Source organism: Salvelinus sp. IW2-2015, linkage group LG18 (genome assembly GCF_002910315.2).
Source record: "Salvelinus sp. IW2-2015 linkage group LG18, ASM291031v2, whole genome shotgun sequence".
NCBI lineage: Eukaryota > Metazoa > Chordata > Actinopteri > Salmoniformes > Salmonidae > Salvelinus > Salvelinus sp. IW2-2015.
In genome coordinates, this window is record NC_036858.1 from 23,448,358 (window position 1) to 23,469,320 (window position 20,963).

Here is a 20,963-nt window from a genome sequence, read left to right on the forward strand (position 1 = left end):
CATGTCCTTTTGGTCTGTTTCGCCCTGTAGTCACTGCCAGTTTGGAAGCCTTTGACAAGGCCTCTTAAAGTGTAAGTTGTATAAAACACCAAATATTCATTAATATGCTGTAATGTGTAAACACTTTACCTAGAAGCCAACCTGCTTGTACCAATCCCATGCAATTACAGTAAAATAGTTTGACATACAAGCCCCTCCCCTCAATGAATTTCATTCATTCATTCCATTTATGGTAGCATTAAAACAAATGTTACAGTATAATACAGTACATTTTATGGTATTGTACCATGCGTCATTTCACAGTACTTGCTTTGATACCGATTTTATATTAAAGTATGTATACTGTAATATGAAATACATAATTTTACTTGCCACTGAGCTGTCTGTAAGTTACAGTCAAATTCAAGGCAACCCCTTTAACCGCTCCTTGGTTATCCGATAAACCAGTTTAAAAAGTCACCCGCTCCTTCTGGTAGAGTGAGGGTATGAGAAACAGAGGGAGAAAAAGGGGGAGAGAGAGAGTTCACGTGTTCGCTCAACTCCCCATATGCACTTTGTGCCACTCAGCATCATATCCCTGCTCACTTTCTTCCTCCTTTATTCCCCTCGTCTCCTCCTCTCACCATCTCCCGCCTTTCAGGAGAGTCTGCCTCCCTCCCTCGATGCTCTTATAGTTTTGTGCCCAACGTTCTCTCCCGTCTCTCACCTAACTGGGAAATTGATGGAACGGAGAAAGGAGACTTTCATGCAATAAAGTAGGAGTTTTCATCAGATGAGGTGCAATAAGGAGAATTCTCTTGCGACATCAGACAGTGGAGCCTCAGCGGCGAAGAGAGGAGGGGAGATTCTGTTTCAGGTGATTGAGTCGCGACAGATGTGCACAACGACTGGTTCCCGAAGCGCCTGACACCGAAAAAGCCCCAGACAAAAGGTGGATTATTTTATAGACTGAGCACAGAGAATTGACCACTCCTGCTTGTCAATTCTACCTGGCGGATTGTCTCAAGAYTCATGAATATGTCACCTCCAGACCTGAGGAAAAATATACGAGAGCTGGCATTAGAGATTGGCATACGAGTTCTTCTTTTCGGAGTTTTTGTGTAAGTACACCATTCATATGCAAGCACTGCGATAGTAAAAAAAAATGTATTTGACGTCAACTCTCATTTTGATAAACAAATGTGTATTCCTCCTCAAGAAATTACTCTATTGAGTAGTCTTACCCTCCTTCCGGAGCTCTTGAAATGGCTGAGGATACAGTAGCTATCTTGAATGATCCATCGTGTTATAGATTTATGACTCAAAGTCAGTTAGGCAGGGCCATACATCTAATGCTCTATGACCAGTTCTGAGCTTCGATTTCTATTCAGTGATTATGTCCCCATCCATAATTTTAGATTTTGAGATAAGCGATGGACCATGATCTGCTTCAAACATAGAAACAATGTTATTCGTCATCACATACGTGTGGTTCGATGTAGAATGTAAAGTCTCATAGCTGTTACTTCATTATTAGTCCTATAATGAATTATGTGGTTGACTGGGCGATTGCAATGCAAAGGCGACTTGCCGCTTGAGCGTATGCCATAGTGCTGAAAGGACAGCTCCTCGTCTTCCCTCATATTTTAGCACCATGGAGACTGCCTCTTTCCAATAGCCGGTTCCATTGACTGTTAACATGTTGCTTTAACAAGTGGATTAATTAGTTGCATTGAATTTCATCATGTTGTAACGACAAAAGGCAATTAGGCTACATTCAACCCCATTTGAGGCTGGTGTGTGTTTGTGTYTGWGAGAGAGAGAGATTTTCATGCATGGTAGCGCATTAGAGTTAATCTTTTTAAACATGTTTAGCATAAATGGGTACTATGGATATAAAAAACCCAAGAGAAGGGAGGAAACCCACATGCAACATTGAAATTAATATTTTATTGTACTTGTCTACAGGACTTTAACCTGAATTGAAACAGACCACATCTACTCGTTTAATCTTATTTGATAATGTTCTGCTTGAAATGATCCCTGTTGCCTCAGGTTTGGTCTATTATGACTCACCTAGCAGTGTCCATCTGTCATTCAGGCAGAAATTAAATGACATCTCAGGTTTGGAGATTGTAGCCTAAGCGCTACGTCTGTCTGTTGGGTCTATTATTCATCTCTGTCCTTGGAGGAGCTAGCCTTCCTCCATATCTGCATCCCAAATGGCACCCTTTTCCCTATTTAATGGGAATAGGGCCCTAGTCACAGGTAGTGCACTATATAGGGAATAGGATGCCATTTGGAAATAGCCCATGTATGCTGTCATCCTGAAGACTCATGTTCATTTATAAAAATCTCCAACTATCAGATTCTACAGTGATTGGGGCTATGTTAGCAACATTCGGTTGAAGAGGTTTGACTAACGGTATATKATTAAATAATGTGGTAATGAGGTTATGCAGGCTTAATTTGACAGCAGAAGTCGATGCGTATTAGCTGAGTTTAAGGGTCTTYGTAGAGAGCATCCTGGAGGCATACTTCCGTAACTCCTTGTTACTTGACGTGCCGTTTGTATATTTGTGTCTGTGCATGTGTGTGCATAAGTATTTGTGTCATAGAGACTGAACCATCCAACCCACTTTTTGATTAAATTATTAATTGACTTCTTCCCAGTCGACATTATCACATGGCTTCATATATTTAACTTGGGCAACCCCTGTGGTCAAAGTCCAGACTTGTATAATTCGAATGAATCCAATTTTACAAGCTATTCCCTCTTAGTATGAGACGGATAAGCCTAATAGACTCTCTTTTGTTACAGAGCCCCATCTGTAGTATGTCTATTTTCTGCTGGAAAAAATAAAGGCTTTCTGTTTTTCTGAGTACATCTTGAGAATTCAGTTAAATCACATCAACACTCAAACATGCATACACACACACACACACCACACACACACACACACACACACACACACACACACACACACACACACACACACACACACACACACACAGGATCGATTATTTTGTGGCCCCTCAGCCTGCATCTCTGTAAATGTCTCTCCATCTAGAACCCGTTTTTTTAAGAGTGTAGTGAAAAGAGTGCCATTGGGGAGAAGGCCCCATGATTAATCACTTCAGCAACACAAGCCAGCGGGCAGTAAAAGTCCATGATTCAGTTAATAATGTATTTACTGTACGAGGGACAAGGAAAGCTGACATGCATATCGCTCACATTAGATAGGAAAAATAGTTTAAAACTTTCTTGGTGTCCTGGGGATAGTTTTTTTAACGCTACAGTTGCATTTTTGCTAATTTTGTAGCTCACATTCGATAACTTTTACATTTGAACATGTACCAAGGGACTCAAATTAAATAAATGGATAGAATAAAACATGTACAATGAATTGTCCACGCAAAGCATTTGTAAGAAGGACGATGACATGACATGGATAATTTTCCTGTTTTCTCTGGAACTTACTTGTATGTCTGTCTGTCTTTCTGGCTCAAGCCTCCAGTGTCCCTGACAAGAGCCATGTGGAGAGAGTGTGAGGTCTGACTGCCATTGAAATCTGTAGATGGACTCTGTCTTGGCTCATGCCAAACAGTGATAGCCAGCAGTAATTATATCCGTACATACCTTAAGAATACCTGTGTTTCTGGGAAACCTTGTCTGTCCTGCTCTCCTTCTGGTTCAAGCCTCCAGAGTTATTCCTAACCAGAGCCTTGTGGAGAGTGTGAGGACTTTGATTTTATTTAACCAGGAAGTCCCATTAAGGTCAGAATACCTCTTTCCCTAGGGAGACCTTGGTCTGGGTGTGTGTCAGCCTTGTGGAGAGTGTATGAGGTCTAACTAGCAGTCGAGCTTTAAACTTATGCTACATATTTTTATTAACTATTCCAATCTGTTAGTAGTTGTAGTTATTGTAGCTCTTACTGAGATAGTTTAGATAACTTAGGTAGTCCCATTAACTTCTCTGGGATAGGTGGGACGGTAGCGTCCCACTTGGCCAAAATCCAGAAAAAATGTAGCGCGCCAAATACAGATATATTACTATAAAAATCAATCTTTCATGAAATCACACATGAAAGACACCCAATTAAAGCTACACATGTTGTGAATCCAGCCAACATGTCTGATTTCTAAAAGGATTTACGGGGAAAGCACACCAAACAATTATATGTTAGCTCAGTACATAGCCACAGAAAAACACAGCCATTTTCCCAGCAAAAGATAGTAGTCACAAAAAGCAGAAATAGAGATAAAATAATCACTAACCTTTGATGATCTTCATCAGATGACACTCATAGGACATCAATTTACACAATACATTTATGTTTTGTTCGATAATGTTCATATTTATATCCACAAATCTCGGTTTACATGTTCAGAAATGCCTCCAAAATATCCAGAGTAATTGCAGAGAGCCACGTCAAATAACAGAAATACTCAAATACTCACAMAATTAAAGATACACTTGTTCTTAATGCAACCGCTGTGTCAGATAAATAAAAAAAAATACGTAAAAAGCACACCATGCAATAATCTGAGACAGCGCTCAGACTTAACAACATTTCTCCGCCATGTTGGAGTCAACAGAAATACGAAATTACATCATAAATATTCCCTTACCTTTGATTATGTTCATCAGAATGCACTGCCAGGAATCCTAGTTCCACAATAAATCGTTGTTTTTTTCAATAATGTCCATTACTTATGTCCAATTAGCTACTTTTGCTAGCATGTGTAGTACACGCGTCCAAACGCTTGCGCAGATGCAGGCAAACGTCGGACGAAAACTTCAAAAAGTTATATCACAAGTCGAATAAACTGGTCAAACTTAGTAGAGAATCAATCTTCAGGATGTTGTTATCATTTATATCCAATAAGGTTCCAACCGGATAATTCTTTTCAGTCTCTATAAGTAATGGAACGCATGGCGATATCATGAGGAATGCGTGTGACCAAGAACTGGCAATCTGCCAGACCACTGACTCAAACACCTCCCATCTGGTCCCACATCACAGTATAGGCTTCATTCAGCGTTCTACAGACTGTTGACATCTAGTGGAAGGCGTAGGAAGTGCAAACATATCCATATATTACAGGGAACTGAATAGGCGATGAGTTTAACAATGACCAGTCTCAGAATTCTCACTTCCTGTTTGGATTTTCTCTCAGGTGTTTGCCTGCCATATGAGTTCTGTTATACTCACAGACATCATTCAAACAGTTTTAGYAACTTCAGAGTGTGTATATCCAATAGTAATAATAATATGCATATATTAGTATCTGGGACAGAGTAGGAGGCAGTTCACTATGGGCACGCAATTCATCCAAAGGTGGAAATGCTGCCCCCTGTATCAAAGAAGTTAATCAATATTCCTAATCCCGGGTCATTCTGAATGCAGATTGTGGGTGATTAAAAGTTCCAATTGAGGGCCTCCCGGGTGGCGCAATGGTCTAGGGCACTGCGTCGCAGCGCTAACTGCACCACCAGAGACTCTGGGTTCGCGACCAGGCTCTGTCGCAGCCGGCCGCGACCGGGAGGTCCGTGGGGCGATGCACAATTGGCCTAGCGTCTTCCGGGTTAGGGAGGGTTTGGCCGGTAGGGATATCCTTGTCTCATCGCGCACCAGCGACTCCTGTGGCGGGCCAGGCGCAGTGCGCGCTAATCAAGGGAGCCAGGTGCACMGTGTTTCCTCCGACACATTGGTGCGGCTGGCTTCCAGGTTGGAGGCGCGCTGTGTTAAGAAGTAGTGCAGCTTGGTTGGGTTGTGTTTCGGAGGATGCATGGCTTTCGACCTTCGTCTCTCCCGAGCCCATGCGGGAGTTGTAGCGATGAGACAAGATAGTAATTACTAACAATTGGATATCACGAAATTCGGGAGAAAAGGAGTTAAAAAAATAAAAATAAAAAATCCAATTGTTGGATATTCTTACTCTGGCAATACGACTTTCACATCACTTTGGAAGCCAGCATAATGTGAACTGCAGGCCTGATGTGGCCTGTAAACCAGGAGTTTCCTAACACCACTGTGTTAGGGTATAACTAGGCCCTCAAAWAAAGGCTGTATGATATATGTAATGTATTGTCATAAATAATTACATTTTAAAGGCTAGTAAGTCTGCTGCGACGCAGTGCCCTAGACCATTGCGCCACCCGGGAGGCCCTCAATTCATCTAGTGTTCTAGGAAGAACCCATCAAGGGTTCTTGGTAGGACCTGACTATTTATATTGATTTGTTTTTACACTGCTGCTACTCGCTGTTTATTATCTATGCAGTCACTTTACCCCTACCTACATATACAAACTACCTCGACTAACCTGTACCCTCGCACATCGACTAGGTTCCGCTGTATAAAGCCTTGTTATTGTTATTTTTTTGTGTTACTTTTTAACTTTAGTTTATTTAGAAACTATTTTCTTAATTCTATTTCTTGAACTGCATTGTTGGTAAGTAAGCATTTCACTGTTGTATTTGGCACATGTGACAAATACAATTTTATTTGATCTACATTAATAAAAGGTAAAATAAACAGTACAAAGTAGTTATGGTAGAGCTTCTACGTACAGTAGTATCCTACAGTGAATGGACTTTTATAAAATGCTACAGATGCAGAGTGATAAATTCTTACATTTGAGTGTATTTGTATTAGGTAGTAGTGCAAGGAGGACCATGCCCATGGATACAGGGGGAGTCAGAATAGCCCTCAAGTGTCCTTGATCTTGATGTGTGTGCTGCAATGACCACCTTGCTGGGTTTTGGGATGGGGTTATGTTGGCAGCAAACTTATTAAGGCCTCTTCCACAGGATTGGGCTCCCAGTATTTGTCCATGCGTATCGGCAGGAAGTGCTCCATCAGGTCATTCCTGAATTATATATTGACGTAGTCGTGTAGCCACACAGATTGTAGCCATGTAGTGATACTGAACATTAAAAACAGTCTGTCATCCAGGCTGAAACCTTCCAAAGCATTCAGACTAACTCTGTTTTACCCTTYGCTCTATAGCTGACCAATGTTTACCACAATACCAATGATCTTTCTTCTGTACTGAAATTCCAAATACTGTACCACTTAATGTATACATGATACATCAAGCCGATGTAGTATGGAGAGCGTTTGCATTGGCAAGATGTCGGCATTAGATCGCATCCGCTCTTCAGCCGCTGTTTGGACGATGCACGTCAAAGCTGCATGCTGCCTGGCCGCTCTACAGACAACATAAAAAATACCTTTATTTGACTTCGATCCAACAGCAAATATTGTTTCACTACACGATTTGAATTACCCTTACCAAATTAGTGTAAATGTCGAAGTTGAATGGAAAATATAACAAAGATTATTAGCTAAATTATACTGGCAATAATAAAAAACAATATGCTTTACTTGACTATATGTGAATTTGTTTGTGGGTAAAATGAAGAGAGAAGATTCAAGTTAATGTCAAGTTTATTAGGCTACTGCTATACCATCAAGTTCTTAAAAGAACTCCAGCACAGAGAAGAGAGAAACAAGGAACAGAGAAACATAAGCATCACATTTAACAAAAAGATAGCTTATGCAGAGGGTGTGCAGTTGGTTCAATAAAGATGGAAGTAAGGTTTTATTATAGGCTAAGAGCAGTGAATATGTGATTAATATAGGTACAAAAAAAACAACGTTTGAGTCCAAGAATGCAGTAGACAATAGACAAAAATGATTAAATGTATGTCCAAATAAATAGCAATATACCAAATGATATTMGCAAAACGGCTGTAAAGAGGCCTAGACAACTCGCACAATTAGCAATTCCTTTGAGAACTTATATTTTCCAAGCAGTCCTATGTTTAAGAACGAGATGACAGGCACAGGCAAATTAGTAGAAAACTTAAATGCGCACTTTAAACAGGCACATCAATAATCGTTTTAAGCAAAGTACAATAGAATTCAACATGATAACCTAACAACAATTTCTACAGTGACTCAGGGCTCGAAATAATAGGCTTCCCGCCATCCCGGGTATGATAAAAAAAAGATGTAATGGGCTGTTCAAAACAGACTGGGCCAGTTCTGGGACGATATATACAAAATCCATATAAACACTGTAATTAAAAAGCCACGCCCACAGGGCAGATACAACTGATCAAAAAGTTTAGCTTAAAATGTTGACTATTATTTATTCACACTATAAATGCAGCAATCACACACCGCAGATGGCTATACACGCGGATGTTAAAAAATTGCAACAGGAGGGGAAACACCTTCTCCAAAGTGCACCGGCGCCTCAAATGCGAGTGGTTTCATGTGACCGGGATACAAATATTTGTGAGAAATGTAAAAAGAGGTAAGATCTAACAACTAGCATGGGTTGATAATATGATTAGGATTGTGTTTGGCTTCTGGACATCAAAAATAAAGTTTATTTGAAAACCAACAGAAGAGAAAATGCTGGTTTCAATTTCATAATGTTAATGAGGAAATGTTTAGCTTGTGGTCGGATTTTAGACTACTTTGAAACAAGGTAAGACATGCCTCATAAAATTACATAAAAAGTCCAGATACTGTACTCCCTCCGCTCAGATTGCAAGGTGTGTGATGTGCAATTGGCCTCTTAGGCCTCACTCCCCGCTATCTGAGAAATCTACTGCAGCCCTCATCCTCCACATACAACTCCCGTTCTGCCAGTCACATTTTGTTAAAGGTCCCCAAAGCAACACATTCCTGTGTCGCTCATCTTTTCAGTTTGCTGCAGCTAGCGACTGGAAGAAGCTGCAACAAACACTCAAACTGGACAGTTTTATCTCAATCTCTTCATTCAAAGACTCAATCATGGACACTCTTACTGACAGTTGTGGCTGCTTTGCGTTATGTATTGTTGTCTCTACCTTCTTGCCCTTTGTGCTGTTGTCTGTGCCCAACAATGTTTGTACCCTGTTTTGTGCTGATACCATGTTGTTGCCATGCTGTGTTGTCATGTGTTTCTGCCACGCTATGTTGTCATCTTAGGTCGCTCTTTATGTAGTGATGTGTGTTTTGTCGTATATTTCTATTTAATCCCAGCCCCCATCCCCGCAGGAGGCCTTTTGCCGTTTGGTTAGCCAAAATCAATGTAAATAAGAATTTGTTCTTAACTGACTTGCCCATCACAGTGCCATTTGTTTTGTCACCAAAGCGCCATATACTACCCACCACTGTGACCTGTATGCTCRTGTTGGCTGGCCSTCGCTTCATATTCGTCTCCAAACCCACTGGCTCCATGTCATCTATAAGTCTTTGCTAGGTAAAGCCCCGGCCTATCTCAGCTCACTGGTCACCATAGCAGCACCCACCCGTAGCACGTGCTCCAGCAGGTATATTTCACTGGTCACCCCCAAAATCAATTCCTACTTTGGCCTCCTTTCCTTCCAGTTCTATGCTACCAATGACTGGAACGAATTGCAAAAATCACTGAAGCTGGAGACCCATATCTCCCTCACTAACTTTAAGCACCAGCTGTCAGAGCATCTCACAGATCACTGCACCTGTACATAGCCCATCTGTAAATCCAACTACATCATCCCCATACTGTTATTTTTTTGCTCCTTTGCACTCCAGTATCTCTACTTGCACATTTATCACTCCAGTGTTTAATTGCTAAATTGTAATTATTTCGCCACTATGGCCTATTTATTGCCTTACCTCCCTTATCTTACCTCATTTGCACATACTGTATATAGACTTTTCTATGGTGTTATTGACTGTATGTTTGTTTATTCCATGTTTAACATTGTGTTGTTGTTTGTGTCACGCTGCTTTGCTTTATCTTGGCCAGGTCGCAGTTGTAAATGAGAACTTGTTCTCAACTGGCCTATCTGGTTAAAGGTGAAATGAAAAAAATTATAAAAGTTAAATTCAGTGATAATTAGATTTAAGTAATTATCTATTATTATTACTTAATTTGACAGCTAACATTAGCTTCTTCAGCTTCAAAGAGTAGATAACGTTACTGTCAACAGGCAAACAAATGTTCAAATAATTCTGAGCCTTGCCAGTGTGTGCACGCTAGGTATAATTCATTTGCTATGATCCATGTAACGTTAGTTTCTCGCACTAGCTTTGATCATGGCTGTWCTGATCTTTTTCTGGAAGTATTCTATTTACCTGTAGATAACAACCCTCGATTATTAATATTTCAATAATTAATTAAATGAATGGATAATTTGAAGAGGTGGCTGCATGCATACTGGGTCGGTTTGTAATTCAAACCTATTTTGTAAAATTGCTTTATTAACCCTCGTCTAGATCTCCTCATTTATTGATTGTATTTATTCCTCCATCAAATCCCCCAAAGTAGGCCTATACCCTAATCCACTTATTATAGAGAACAACATCTTTGATGTCTGAATGTAGCCAACTGTTTACTGATTAGTTCAATTCATTTTAAGCAATTTGGCAACATAGCATCTTTTAGTAATTTTAAGATTTGCATGATAATTAAACAATGTTTACGAGTTAAATGTGCACTTCTCCAAAGTGTTAAAGCATTGTTGTGAGACACAATGTGGATGGATGATTCAATTTCACATTGTAAACTAATTTCTTCAGATTTCTCATGTTCTACACAGCACAGTAGAGGTGGCCACTTGGTTTATAATTGACACCAGCACTTGTATTAATTTATTTAAAATGATAAAATGATTGCCAACCATGACACGAACATGTTTCTGTCCATGCAAACATCTATTCCTAAAAGATGTTAAATATGTCCCCCGCAGGTGAAGAATGATTATGCATTGAGACATGGCGGCTATTCAAGCATTGTGACACTCGTCTCAATTTCGACGTCTACACGATCTACAGCGACCATGTGACCGTGTAGCAAACACGCATTTCGACCTACCACGCTCACAGGCGGGACTACCACACTCACAGCCGCCCTCCCTCCGACGTTCAAAATGGAACACGGTCTACTGACGATATACCACTTTCAGGCCGACGTAGGCAATATGTATGTGTGCTGTCTGGGATGTTGTTTAATTCCTTTTCCTTAATTTCTGAATAGCTGTAAGATGTAAATATTGTGTTGTTCCTGGAAGCTGTTGCCATAGTGATAACCGAAAGATACCTGTGTTGTCCAATATACACAGGTTGATATCTAGCAAACTCGTTCAAAACTGACACTCTCCCGAGCCTGTCTCATCTGGACAGCTGTGTTAACATTCACGCACAGCCTATCCTTGCGCCCACGTCACAGCAGATGAATGAAATGCGTACTTCAATGAAAATAGTTCAAAAAATATGTTTTTCAAACAATTAAATGTATAATACAAATGTTGTAATTTCATAGAGTACAAAGTGCTAACCACCCAGCTTTGGAGTAGTTAGGTCTATTTCCCTGCTTTTGAGAGGAGTGGGCTAGTAGATATCCATAGACTTCCAGCAATTGAGCTAAGATAACAATATACTACCTTCAACTTCCTTCAAACTGCATGCAGAGACATAAAAATGGTACCCATGGGTTTGTCTGACCCGGGGTAATTAAGAAATTACCCAAAATACTGAAGTATCCCTTTAAGGATAAGTCAAAAAACAAAGGAAAACAACAAACAAATAGAAAAGATTATGAATTATTGATGTTGTTTGCCCATGCTGATATGAAGAGGGGATAATGAGTTTGGTGCCATTTCAGTGTTGACGACAAAGGAAAACAAGCGAAAGATTAGAAAACATACCAAGGAGTGATTTCTCCCTTGAGTGACTGAGAAGACGCTTTCCGTGGRCTCAATCAATCAACACATTCACAGAGTGTTGATTCTCACAGCCATGAGCCAGAGTCATGTGCTGTTGTCGTGTTTTCAGTCTACTGGTTACCCAGCACATGGATCARATTTGGGTCATTCATATTCACAATAGTGTGCAGTGGAATTCTGTCAAGTTGGGAAGTATTGCTCAAGTACTTATTTCCTTTAGATGGAATGTGAGAATTGTCACGGATCACTCCGGGAACTTTCATCACGCACACCTGTCCCCTATTCCCACTGATTAGTATTTGGATAGGATCTATTTTTCTCAATTTCAGCCTGACTGATGTTCCCAAAGTTATCTGCCTGTTACTCAGGCCCAGAAGCCAGGACATGCATATAATTTGTAGCATTGAATAGAAAACACTTTGAAGTTTCTAGAAATGTTCTAAAAATGTATGAGACTATAACACAATTGATATAAAAAAAATAATGGATATAATGGAAAGCTATGGGTTCTATGTAATTCCAGCTCCAATATTGCAATTCCTATGGCTTCCACTAGATGTCAACAGTCTTTGGTCATTGTTTCAGGCTTGTTTCTTCAGAAACGAGCAAGAATTTTGAGTTTTTGTGCAAAGAGGCCCAGTACAATGGTAGTCTGTTGGCACGCGAGGAAGAGGATGTGCGCTTACTAATTTTGCTTTTCTATTGAACATACTGCATTCTTCTTTTGAAATATTATAGTTTATTTACATTTTAGGATACCTGAGGATTAGACAGAAATGTAGTTTGACTTGTTTGAACAAAGTCGAAAACGTCAAGGAGTCTGAATACTTTCCAAATGCACTGTATATCTTGTTAAGAAGTAACTAGATGAATACATTTGTAATTGAATTGGATAGATGGAGGGATGAAGAAAGGGAGGGAGGGATAGATGGATGAATGGACATACATTGTATGAATGAAGGAATGGATGGGTGGGTGGCTGATGGATGGATGAACCATAGAATTATAACTAATTTAATAGGATCTCTGTGGAATGAACTGGCATTTCTGATGAGTGACTCTTTCAACGCGAGATTGATTACTGTAACATATAGCTTCAGATTAGTTTATCAAAAAAAATAGTTTAGCCTTTTCCAGAACTTACATTTTCCTAAAGTTGGTGAACTGAGAGGTGAACAAATTCAGGGCTAATCCCAAACAACATTGGAGTTCATCCTTCTAAAACAGACCTCAGATCAGTGATAATCATTCACCTCTCTCCTGGCGGCTCTGTCAGAAACAGCCCGAGGACAGAGACATCAAGTGTCTAAGCTCCTGGGGAGAAAATGGGATAAAACAATGTAAAAATTTGGTCTCCGAGTTTGAATTTTGAAATGGAGTGCATTGTTCATGTTTGTTTAGCTTGCACTTTGAATTATGCATCTCCTTGTACTCCAGTTCAGGGAAATCTATTTACAGGAGTCTGTCTGTAGTGCTGAGTCATCGAAGTCCATTGTTCTTGTTTTCCTAGAAAGGTTATGTAAGCAACAAGGAAGCCTCTTATATAGGAAATACTGTTATMGTTCTGCCTCGAACAAGAGAAGAGGCCTATTATGATTGTCAACGTTTCTAACGTGGTTTTTCCTATTCTCGCTCCACATTGTCCACTACCGTTGATGTCACAGATTGGCTATGACTGCCATGCGACGTCACATCTCTCTGACAGGTGTAATCTCATCTTATTTGACAAAAGGTTTGGATTTCCATTAAGGTGCAAGATCCATTCCCATAAGAATGTCAAGTCTTAAGGACATAACAAACATCAGCTGTGCGCAGAAGATCACCTGCTGAATGTCAATGAATGGTTGCGATTTAAAATGTGTAATCGTCTGAAAATGTATAGAAAATGCAAACCAATGTTCTGAGATCAGAAGCAATATGACTGCCACCTGCTTGCTGCTTTTAACCGTTCGTCGGCACGGTCTGTTTTCAAATCAAATCACATTTTCTTAGTCACACATGCTCCGAATTCAACAGGTGTAGACCTTACCGGACTGTGCAGTTCCAAAAAATACAGACAAGAATAAGAGATAAAAGTAATTAAAGAGCAGCATTTAAAAAATAACAAKATATACAGGGGAGTGCTGGAACAGAGTCAATGTGCGGGGGCACCGGTTAGTTGAGGTAGTATGTACATGTAGGTAGAGTTAATTAAAGTGACTATGCATAGATGACAGAGAGTGGCAGTGGTGTGGAGAGGGGAGGGGAGGGGGGGCAATGTGAATAGTCTGGGTAGCCATTTGACTAGATGTTCAATAGTCTTACGGCTTGGGGGTAGAAGCTGTTTAGAAGCCTCTTGGACCTAGACTTGGTGCTCAGGTACCGCTTGTGTGTGGTAGCAGGGAGAACAGTCTATGACTAGGGTGGCTGGAGTCTTTGACAATTTTTAGGGCCTTCCTCTGACACCGCCTGGCATAGAGGTCCTGGATGGCAAGAAGCTTGGCCCCAGTGATGTACCTGGCCGTTCACACTACCCTCTGCAGTGCTTTGCGGTCGGAGGCCGAGCAGTTGCCATACCAGGCAGTGATGCAACCACTCAGGATGCTCTCGATGGTGCAGCTGTAGAACCTTTTGAGGACCCATGCCAAATATTTTCAGTCTCCTGAGGGGGAATCGGTTTTGTCGTGCCCACTTCACAACTGTCATGGTGTGCTTGGACCATGTTAGTGATGTGGACACCAAGGAACTTGAAGCTCTCAACCTGCTCCACTGCAGCGCCGTCGATGAGAATGGGGGCCTGCTCAGCCCTCTTTTCCTGTAGTCAACAATCATCTTCCTTTGTCTTGATCACGTTGAGGGAGAGGTTGTTGACCTGGCACCACACAGCCAGGTCTCTGAACTCCTCCCTATAGGCTCATTGTCATTGTTGTCGGTGATCAGGCCTACCACTGTTGTGTCATCGGCAAATTTAATGATGGTATTGGAGTCGTGCCTGGCCGTGCAGTCATGAGTGAACAGGGAGTTACAGGAGGGGCTGAGCACGCACCCCTGAGGGGCCCGTTTTGAGGATCAGCGTTGCGGATGTGTTGTTACCTACCCTTACCAGCTGGAGGCGGCCTGTCAAGAAGACCAGGATCCAATTGCAGAGGGAGGTGTTTAGTCCCAGGGTCCTTAGCTTATTGATGAGCTTTGAGGGCACTATGGTGTTGAACGCTGAGCTGTAGTCAATGAATGGCAATCTCACATAGGTGTTTCTTTTGTCCAGGTGTGAAAGGGCAGTGTGGAGTGCAATAGAGACAGCATCATCTGTGGATGTGTTGGGGRGGAATGCAAATTGGATTGGGTCTAGGGTTTCTGGGATGATGTTGATGTGAGCAATGACCAGCCTTTCAAAGCACTTCATTGCTACAGACGTCAGTGCTACGGGTCTGTAGTCATTTAGGCAGGTTACCTTAGTGTTTTCTTGGGAACAGGCACTATGGTGGTCTGCTTAAAACGTGTTGGTATTACAGACTCAGATAGGGAGAGGTTGAAAATGTCAGTGAAGACACTTGCTAGTTGGTCAGTGCATGCTCGCAGTACACGTCCTGGTAATCTGTCTGGCCCTGRGAGATTGTGAATGTTGACCTGTCTAAAGGTCTTACTCATATCGGATGCGGAGAGCGTGATCACACAGTCTTCCGGTACAGCTGGTGCTCTCATGCCTGTTTCAGTGTTATTTGCCTCGAAGCGAGCATAGAAGTAGTTTAGCGCGTCTGGTAGACTCGTGTCACTGGGCAGCTCTCAGCTGTGCTTCCCTTTGTAGTTTGTAATGGTTTGCAGGCCCTGCCACATCTGACGAGTGTCAGAGCAGTGTAGTACAACTCGATCTTAGTCCTGAATTGACGCTTTGCCTGTTTGATGGTTCGTCGGAAGCTGCCTGTAATCCATGGCTTCTGGTTGGGGTATGTACGTACGGTAACAGTGGGGACGATGTCATCGATGCAATTATTGATTTAGCCAATGACAGATGTGGTGTACTCCTCAATTCCATCGGAGGAATCCCGGAACATATTCCAGTCTGTGCTAGCAAAAAAGTCCTGTAGCTTAGCATCTGCTTCATCTGACCATTTTTTTATTGATCGAGTCACTGGTGCTTCCTGCTTTAGTTTTTGCTTGTAAGCAGGAATCAGGAGGATGGAATTATGGTCAGATTTGCCAAATGGAGGGCGAGGGAGAGCTTTGTACGCATCTCTGTGTGTGGAGTATAGGTGGTCCAGAGCTATTTTCCCTCTGGTTGCACATTTAACATGCTGGCTTCCAGGTTAAGCATTTGGGTGTGAAGAAGCGGGTGTTAGACTAAGCCCAAGGGGAGTATCATCATTTGCAGATAATRTTTTGGTATTTTAGCCCCTTTTTCTCCCCAATTTCAATCTTGTCTCATCGCTGCAACTCCCAAACGGGCTCGGGAGGCGAAGGTCAAGTCATGTGTCCTCCGAAACATGACCCGCCAAACCGCGCTTCTTACCACCCGCCTGCTTAACCCGGAAGCCAGCCGCCCCAATGTCTCGGAGTACTGACGACTGAGGTCAGCCTGCAGGCACCCAGCCTGCCAAAAGGAGTCGCTAGAGTGTGATGAGCCAAGTAAAACTCCACGGCCAAACCCTCCCTTAACCCGGACGACGCTGGGCCAATTGTGCGCCGCCCGATCAAGGCCGGTTGTAATACAGCACAGGATAGAACCCGGGTCTGTAGTGACGCCTCTAGCACTTCTCTGTGCCATTTGGGAGTCAGACACACAACTTAAACAGAATGAGCCTTTGGATCTTATTAAGGGCAAAAATTGTGCCGGATTAGGGAGTTCTGCTGCTTGTCTGATGCACTTCAAAGAAAATTGAGTTGCCTGGCTGAAGCATGATTTGATTCACCAGCATGGTCATTTCACTGTCTCTGAGGAGTGAGAGACTGATGTGTGAATGGAGTCTGAACATGGCTGAGAGATGGAAAGATAAGATTTAGAGACAGTTGCGGATAAAGAGGTGAAGAGAGAAAAAATAAATGTCGCAAGAGATGCAGAGATAGATGTAGTAGAAATGAATGGAGAAAGAGGTAGATAGACAGTGGTGTCCTGGCTGTGAGAGATGTGTGCCTGAAAAGAGCAGAATGAGAGAGTGTGGTCTGCCTATCACCTGAGGACTCCAGGACAGCCAGGGATGCTCTGCCAGCACCATCTCACAGTGATACCAGGAAGCGCTTGGTATGCCTCCGCTCTTTATTCCTCCATATGCTTCTTATCACTCAATGCCTCTCTATATTAATACAAAAGAAAATTCACTGAAATGTAATCTTCTGTCTGAAGCCGAAGAAGACACGAAATTCAAAAGCTAATTTCACCTATACACTAACAAGGCTTCATAAGCCTACTGCTAGAGTGCTGTATCTTTATTAATCTAATGCACTTCAACAACAGAAGTTGTCACGTGTGCTCCCTCTCCGGCCTATAGGTCACCAGTTTGTTCATTATGACGCACACCTGCGAATCATCAGACTCACCTGGACTCCATCACTTCCCTGATTACCTTCCTTATATATGTCACTACCTTTGGTTCCTTCCCCAGGCGTTACTGGTCTGTTTCAGTTTTATGTCTGTGCCTTGTTCATGTGTTTTTGTTTTGAATTACAGTTGAAGTCGGAAGTTTACATACACCTTAGCCAAATACATTTAAGCTCAGTTTTCACATTTCCTGAAATTTAATCCTAGTAAAAAGTCCATGTCTTAGGTCAGTTAGGATCACCACTTTATTTTAAGAATGTAAAAATGTCAGAATAATAGTAGAGTGATTTATTTCAGCTTTTATTTCATCACATTCCCAGTGGGTCAGAAGTTTACATACACTCAATTAGTATTTGGTAGCATTGGCTTTAAATTGTTTAACTTGGGTCAAACGATTTGGGTAACCTTCCACAAGCTTCCCACAATAAGTTGGGTGAATTTTGGCAAGTTGCAACTGAATCAGGTTTGTAGGCCTCCTTGCTCGCACACACTTTTTCAGTGCTGCCCACACATTTTCGATAGGAATGAGGTCAGGGCTTTGTGATGGCCACTCCAATAGCTTGACTTTGTGTCCTTAAGGCATTTTGCCACAACTTTGGAAGTATACTTGTGGTCATTGTCCAGTTGAAAGACCCWTTTGCGACCAAGCTTTAACTTCTCTGGGATATGTGGGACGGTAGCGTCCCACCTAACCAACAGCCAGTGAAATTGCATGGCGCCAAATTCAAAACAACAGAAATCTCATAATTAAAATTCCTCAAACCGTACAAGTATTATACACCATTTTAAAGATACACTTCTCGTTAATCCAGCCAAAGTGTCTGATTTCAAAAAGGATTTACGGCGAAAGCACACCTTGCGATTATGTTAGCTCAGTACATAGCCACAGAAAAACACAGCCATTTTTCCAGCCAAAGAGAGGAGTAACAAAAATCAGAAATAGAGTTAAAATGAATCACTAACCTTTGATGATCTTCATCAGCTGACACTCATAGGATTTCATGTCACACAAAACATGTATGTTTTGTTCGGTAAAGTTCATATTTATATCCAAAAATCTGAGTTTGGGTGGGACGCTACTGTCTCACTTGGCCAAAAGCCAGAGAAAATGCCACGGTTTCACGGTTGGGATGGTGTTCTTCAAATTGCAAGCCTAACCCTTTTTCCTTCAAACATAAATGGTCATTATGGCCAAACAGTTCTATTTTTGTTTCATCAGACCAGAGGACATTTCTCCAAAAAGTACGATCTTTGTCCCCATGTGCAGTTGCAAACTGCTTTTTTTATGGTGGTTTTGGACCAGTGGCTTCTTCCTTGCTGAGCGGACTTTCAAGTTATGTGGATATATATACTTTTGTACCTGTTTCCTCCAGCATCTTCACAAGGTCCTTTGCTGTTGTTCTGGGATTGATTTACACCAAAGTACTTTCATCTCTAGGAGACAGAACGAATTCCCAATAGGCATAACTAACCATAGCAACAGTAAATATTAGGCCATAGCACTGGTACAGAAATAAACAGTCATGTCCACTCCCCAGACAGGTTCATGTCTAATGGTGTCTAATGACACAGATGCACATATAAAGTGCACTATTCTCGCTGACTCCTCAGAAATGAACACACATGTTCTGGAAAATTCGCCATATAACCCTCCTCTAAAGCTTAAGTCCCAAACATTCAAGTATGTTCCTGTACAAGTGAGAAGGGAAGCACCTATGTTTCCAAGGAGACAACCTGCCACCCTTAATCCTTAGCAACTTCCTTTCACCTCGACGGCTGTTGGTGTTGCTAGGACCACTTCGTAGGGGCCCTCTCGCCTTGGCTCGTTCCATTTCCTCCGGAACACTCGGATYTAGACCTGGTCCCCTGGGATCCCCGCACGTGGAACCTCTGGTCCTTGAATGGGACAAAATTCACCCAACTTATTGTGGGAAGCTTGTGGAAGGCTACCTGAAACCTTTGACCCAAGTTAAACAATTCAAAGGCAATGCTACCAAATGCACTCAATTAGTATGTAAACTTCTGACCGACTGGGAATGTGAAGAAAGAAATAAGAAAGAAATAAAAACTCAAATAAATCATTCTCTACTATTATTCTGACATTTCACATTTTAAAAATTAAGTGGTGATCCTAACTGACCTAAAACACGTGAATTTTAATTTGGATTAAATGTCAGGAATTGTGAAAAACTGAGTTTAAATGTATTTGGCTAAGGTGTATGTAAACTTCCGACTTCAACTGTAAATATATAGCTATTTACTCAAAACAGTGACTGAGTTTCCAGAATCATAAAGAATCATAAAGAATGCAGCTTTCTAAAAAAATTATTTGAATTATTGATATATTGACTCCACATTCAAAGATGCATTCTTGCAGTCCAAGTAATCCCAGAAATACAGTTAACATGTTCTCAAGAATTTTTTGGGGCGTATTTTTACGTAAATGAGTGATAAGTTGTGATTGTGCAGATACTAATCATAATCACTAGAGAGCTAAGTTACAGATTCAATTATTATTGCTGAGATAATTAATCAGCTAATACAATTTTTGGGGTTTTATTTTTGGGTGTGTAAGTTTATTTCTCATAATGTGAAGGGACATCCACAGGCAGCTTTATGAGTGGTAGGTCTACTGTATGATGAATGGCCTAGTAGTGTTACTAGCGGTTGAGTGTTGCGTTGCGTTCAGGAGGAATTGTAGCTCTGGAACTGTTCTGGTCAGGTAGAGGTTAGAGATGTGTTGTGAGTGTGGGAAAAGGAACTTTCAGTGCAGAGGATGGTGCTAAAAGGGAGATCCTTTCCCTACCCAAATGTACTCTCTTGTCTATGGCTACGCTCTCCCTTTCTCACTCCACGCTTTCTCCTTTTCTCCTTACTCTCTTGCTCAATCTTTCACGCTTCCTTACTGTCATTCCATGCTCTCTTTTTCTCTCTCCTTTCCTCTAAATCTGCCATGTTGCCACCCTATTGCTCCCTTATCTGAGTGAAGGCAAAAGATGAAAGAGAAAAGGAGCTGCATGGTGAAATAATAGAAGCGACCCTCCATCCCCAGTCCCGTTACTCGAAACCCCAAGACCCCAGCCCGGAGTGACAGCCACTCAAGTGGCGGTGGTTGTTTGTGTGTGTGTGTGTGTGTTTGCATGAGTGTATGTTTGTGTGCGTGCAAGCGTGTGTGTGAGACAGTGCTGGGCTGGTCTAGGCAGAGCTGGCCACATTGTTGTCAGAGCCTTGGGGTCTGCCTGTCAGACCAAGCACTTGTCCTGACGGCTCCTTGGGGGTTCACGTCAGCACATGCTGCAGACTGTCTCTCTCGTACAGCTTTTGTTTGAGAAGTGCTGATGAAGTAGTTATCAATATGGCATAAGAATTACCTTTCCAGGTGACTGATTATTAATTGTCGTTGTAATGTGTGATTTTTATGTTGGCATTATACATTAGAATTTGTATGAGGAAATCTGGGAAAATCTGAAAGCATTTTTAATATAGGAACGTTGTGCTTTGTAGAGGCAATGTCCTGGGCTGTTATAGCCTCCAGTGATGTGTTCGGTTTTCACTTAATGTATTTCCGCTCTGCAGACTGACTCAGTGGCAGATCAAGTAATATATCAGAACCCAGTGTGACTGTCTATCTGCCAGTGTTTACAGATGGCTAGTAGCGGAAGCTTCCGTAGCCTGGTGTCCTTGATTAACCAAATCTAAACTATTCGGTTTCACCATAATAATGTTTCCAGTCAAGAGGCATATTCAGTATCTCTAG

General features: G+C 41.6%; 1 protein-coding gene across 1 annotated transcript in view; it reads left to right on the plus strand.

Moving 5' to 3' along the window:
- The first annotated feature begins 611 nt into the window (after window positions 1-611).
- The window catches only part of LOC111977697 (phospholipid phosphatase 4), a 109,554-nt gene continuing 89,202 nt past the window's right edge, over window positions 612-20,963 (plus strand). Inside the window, exon 1 of the mRNA XM_070448385.1 lies at window positions 612-1,100. Within this exon, the coding sequence (XP_070304486.1) occupies window positions 1,012-1,100 (89 nt within the window). The 5' untranslated portion in view covers window positions 612-1,011. The remainder of the gene's footprint in view (window positions 1,101-20,963) is intronic.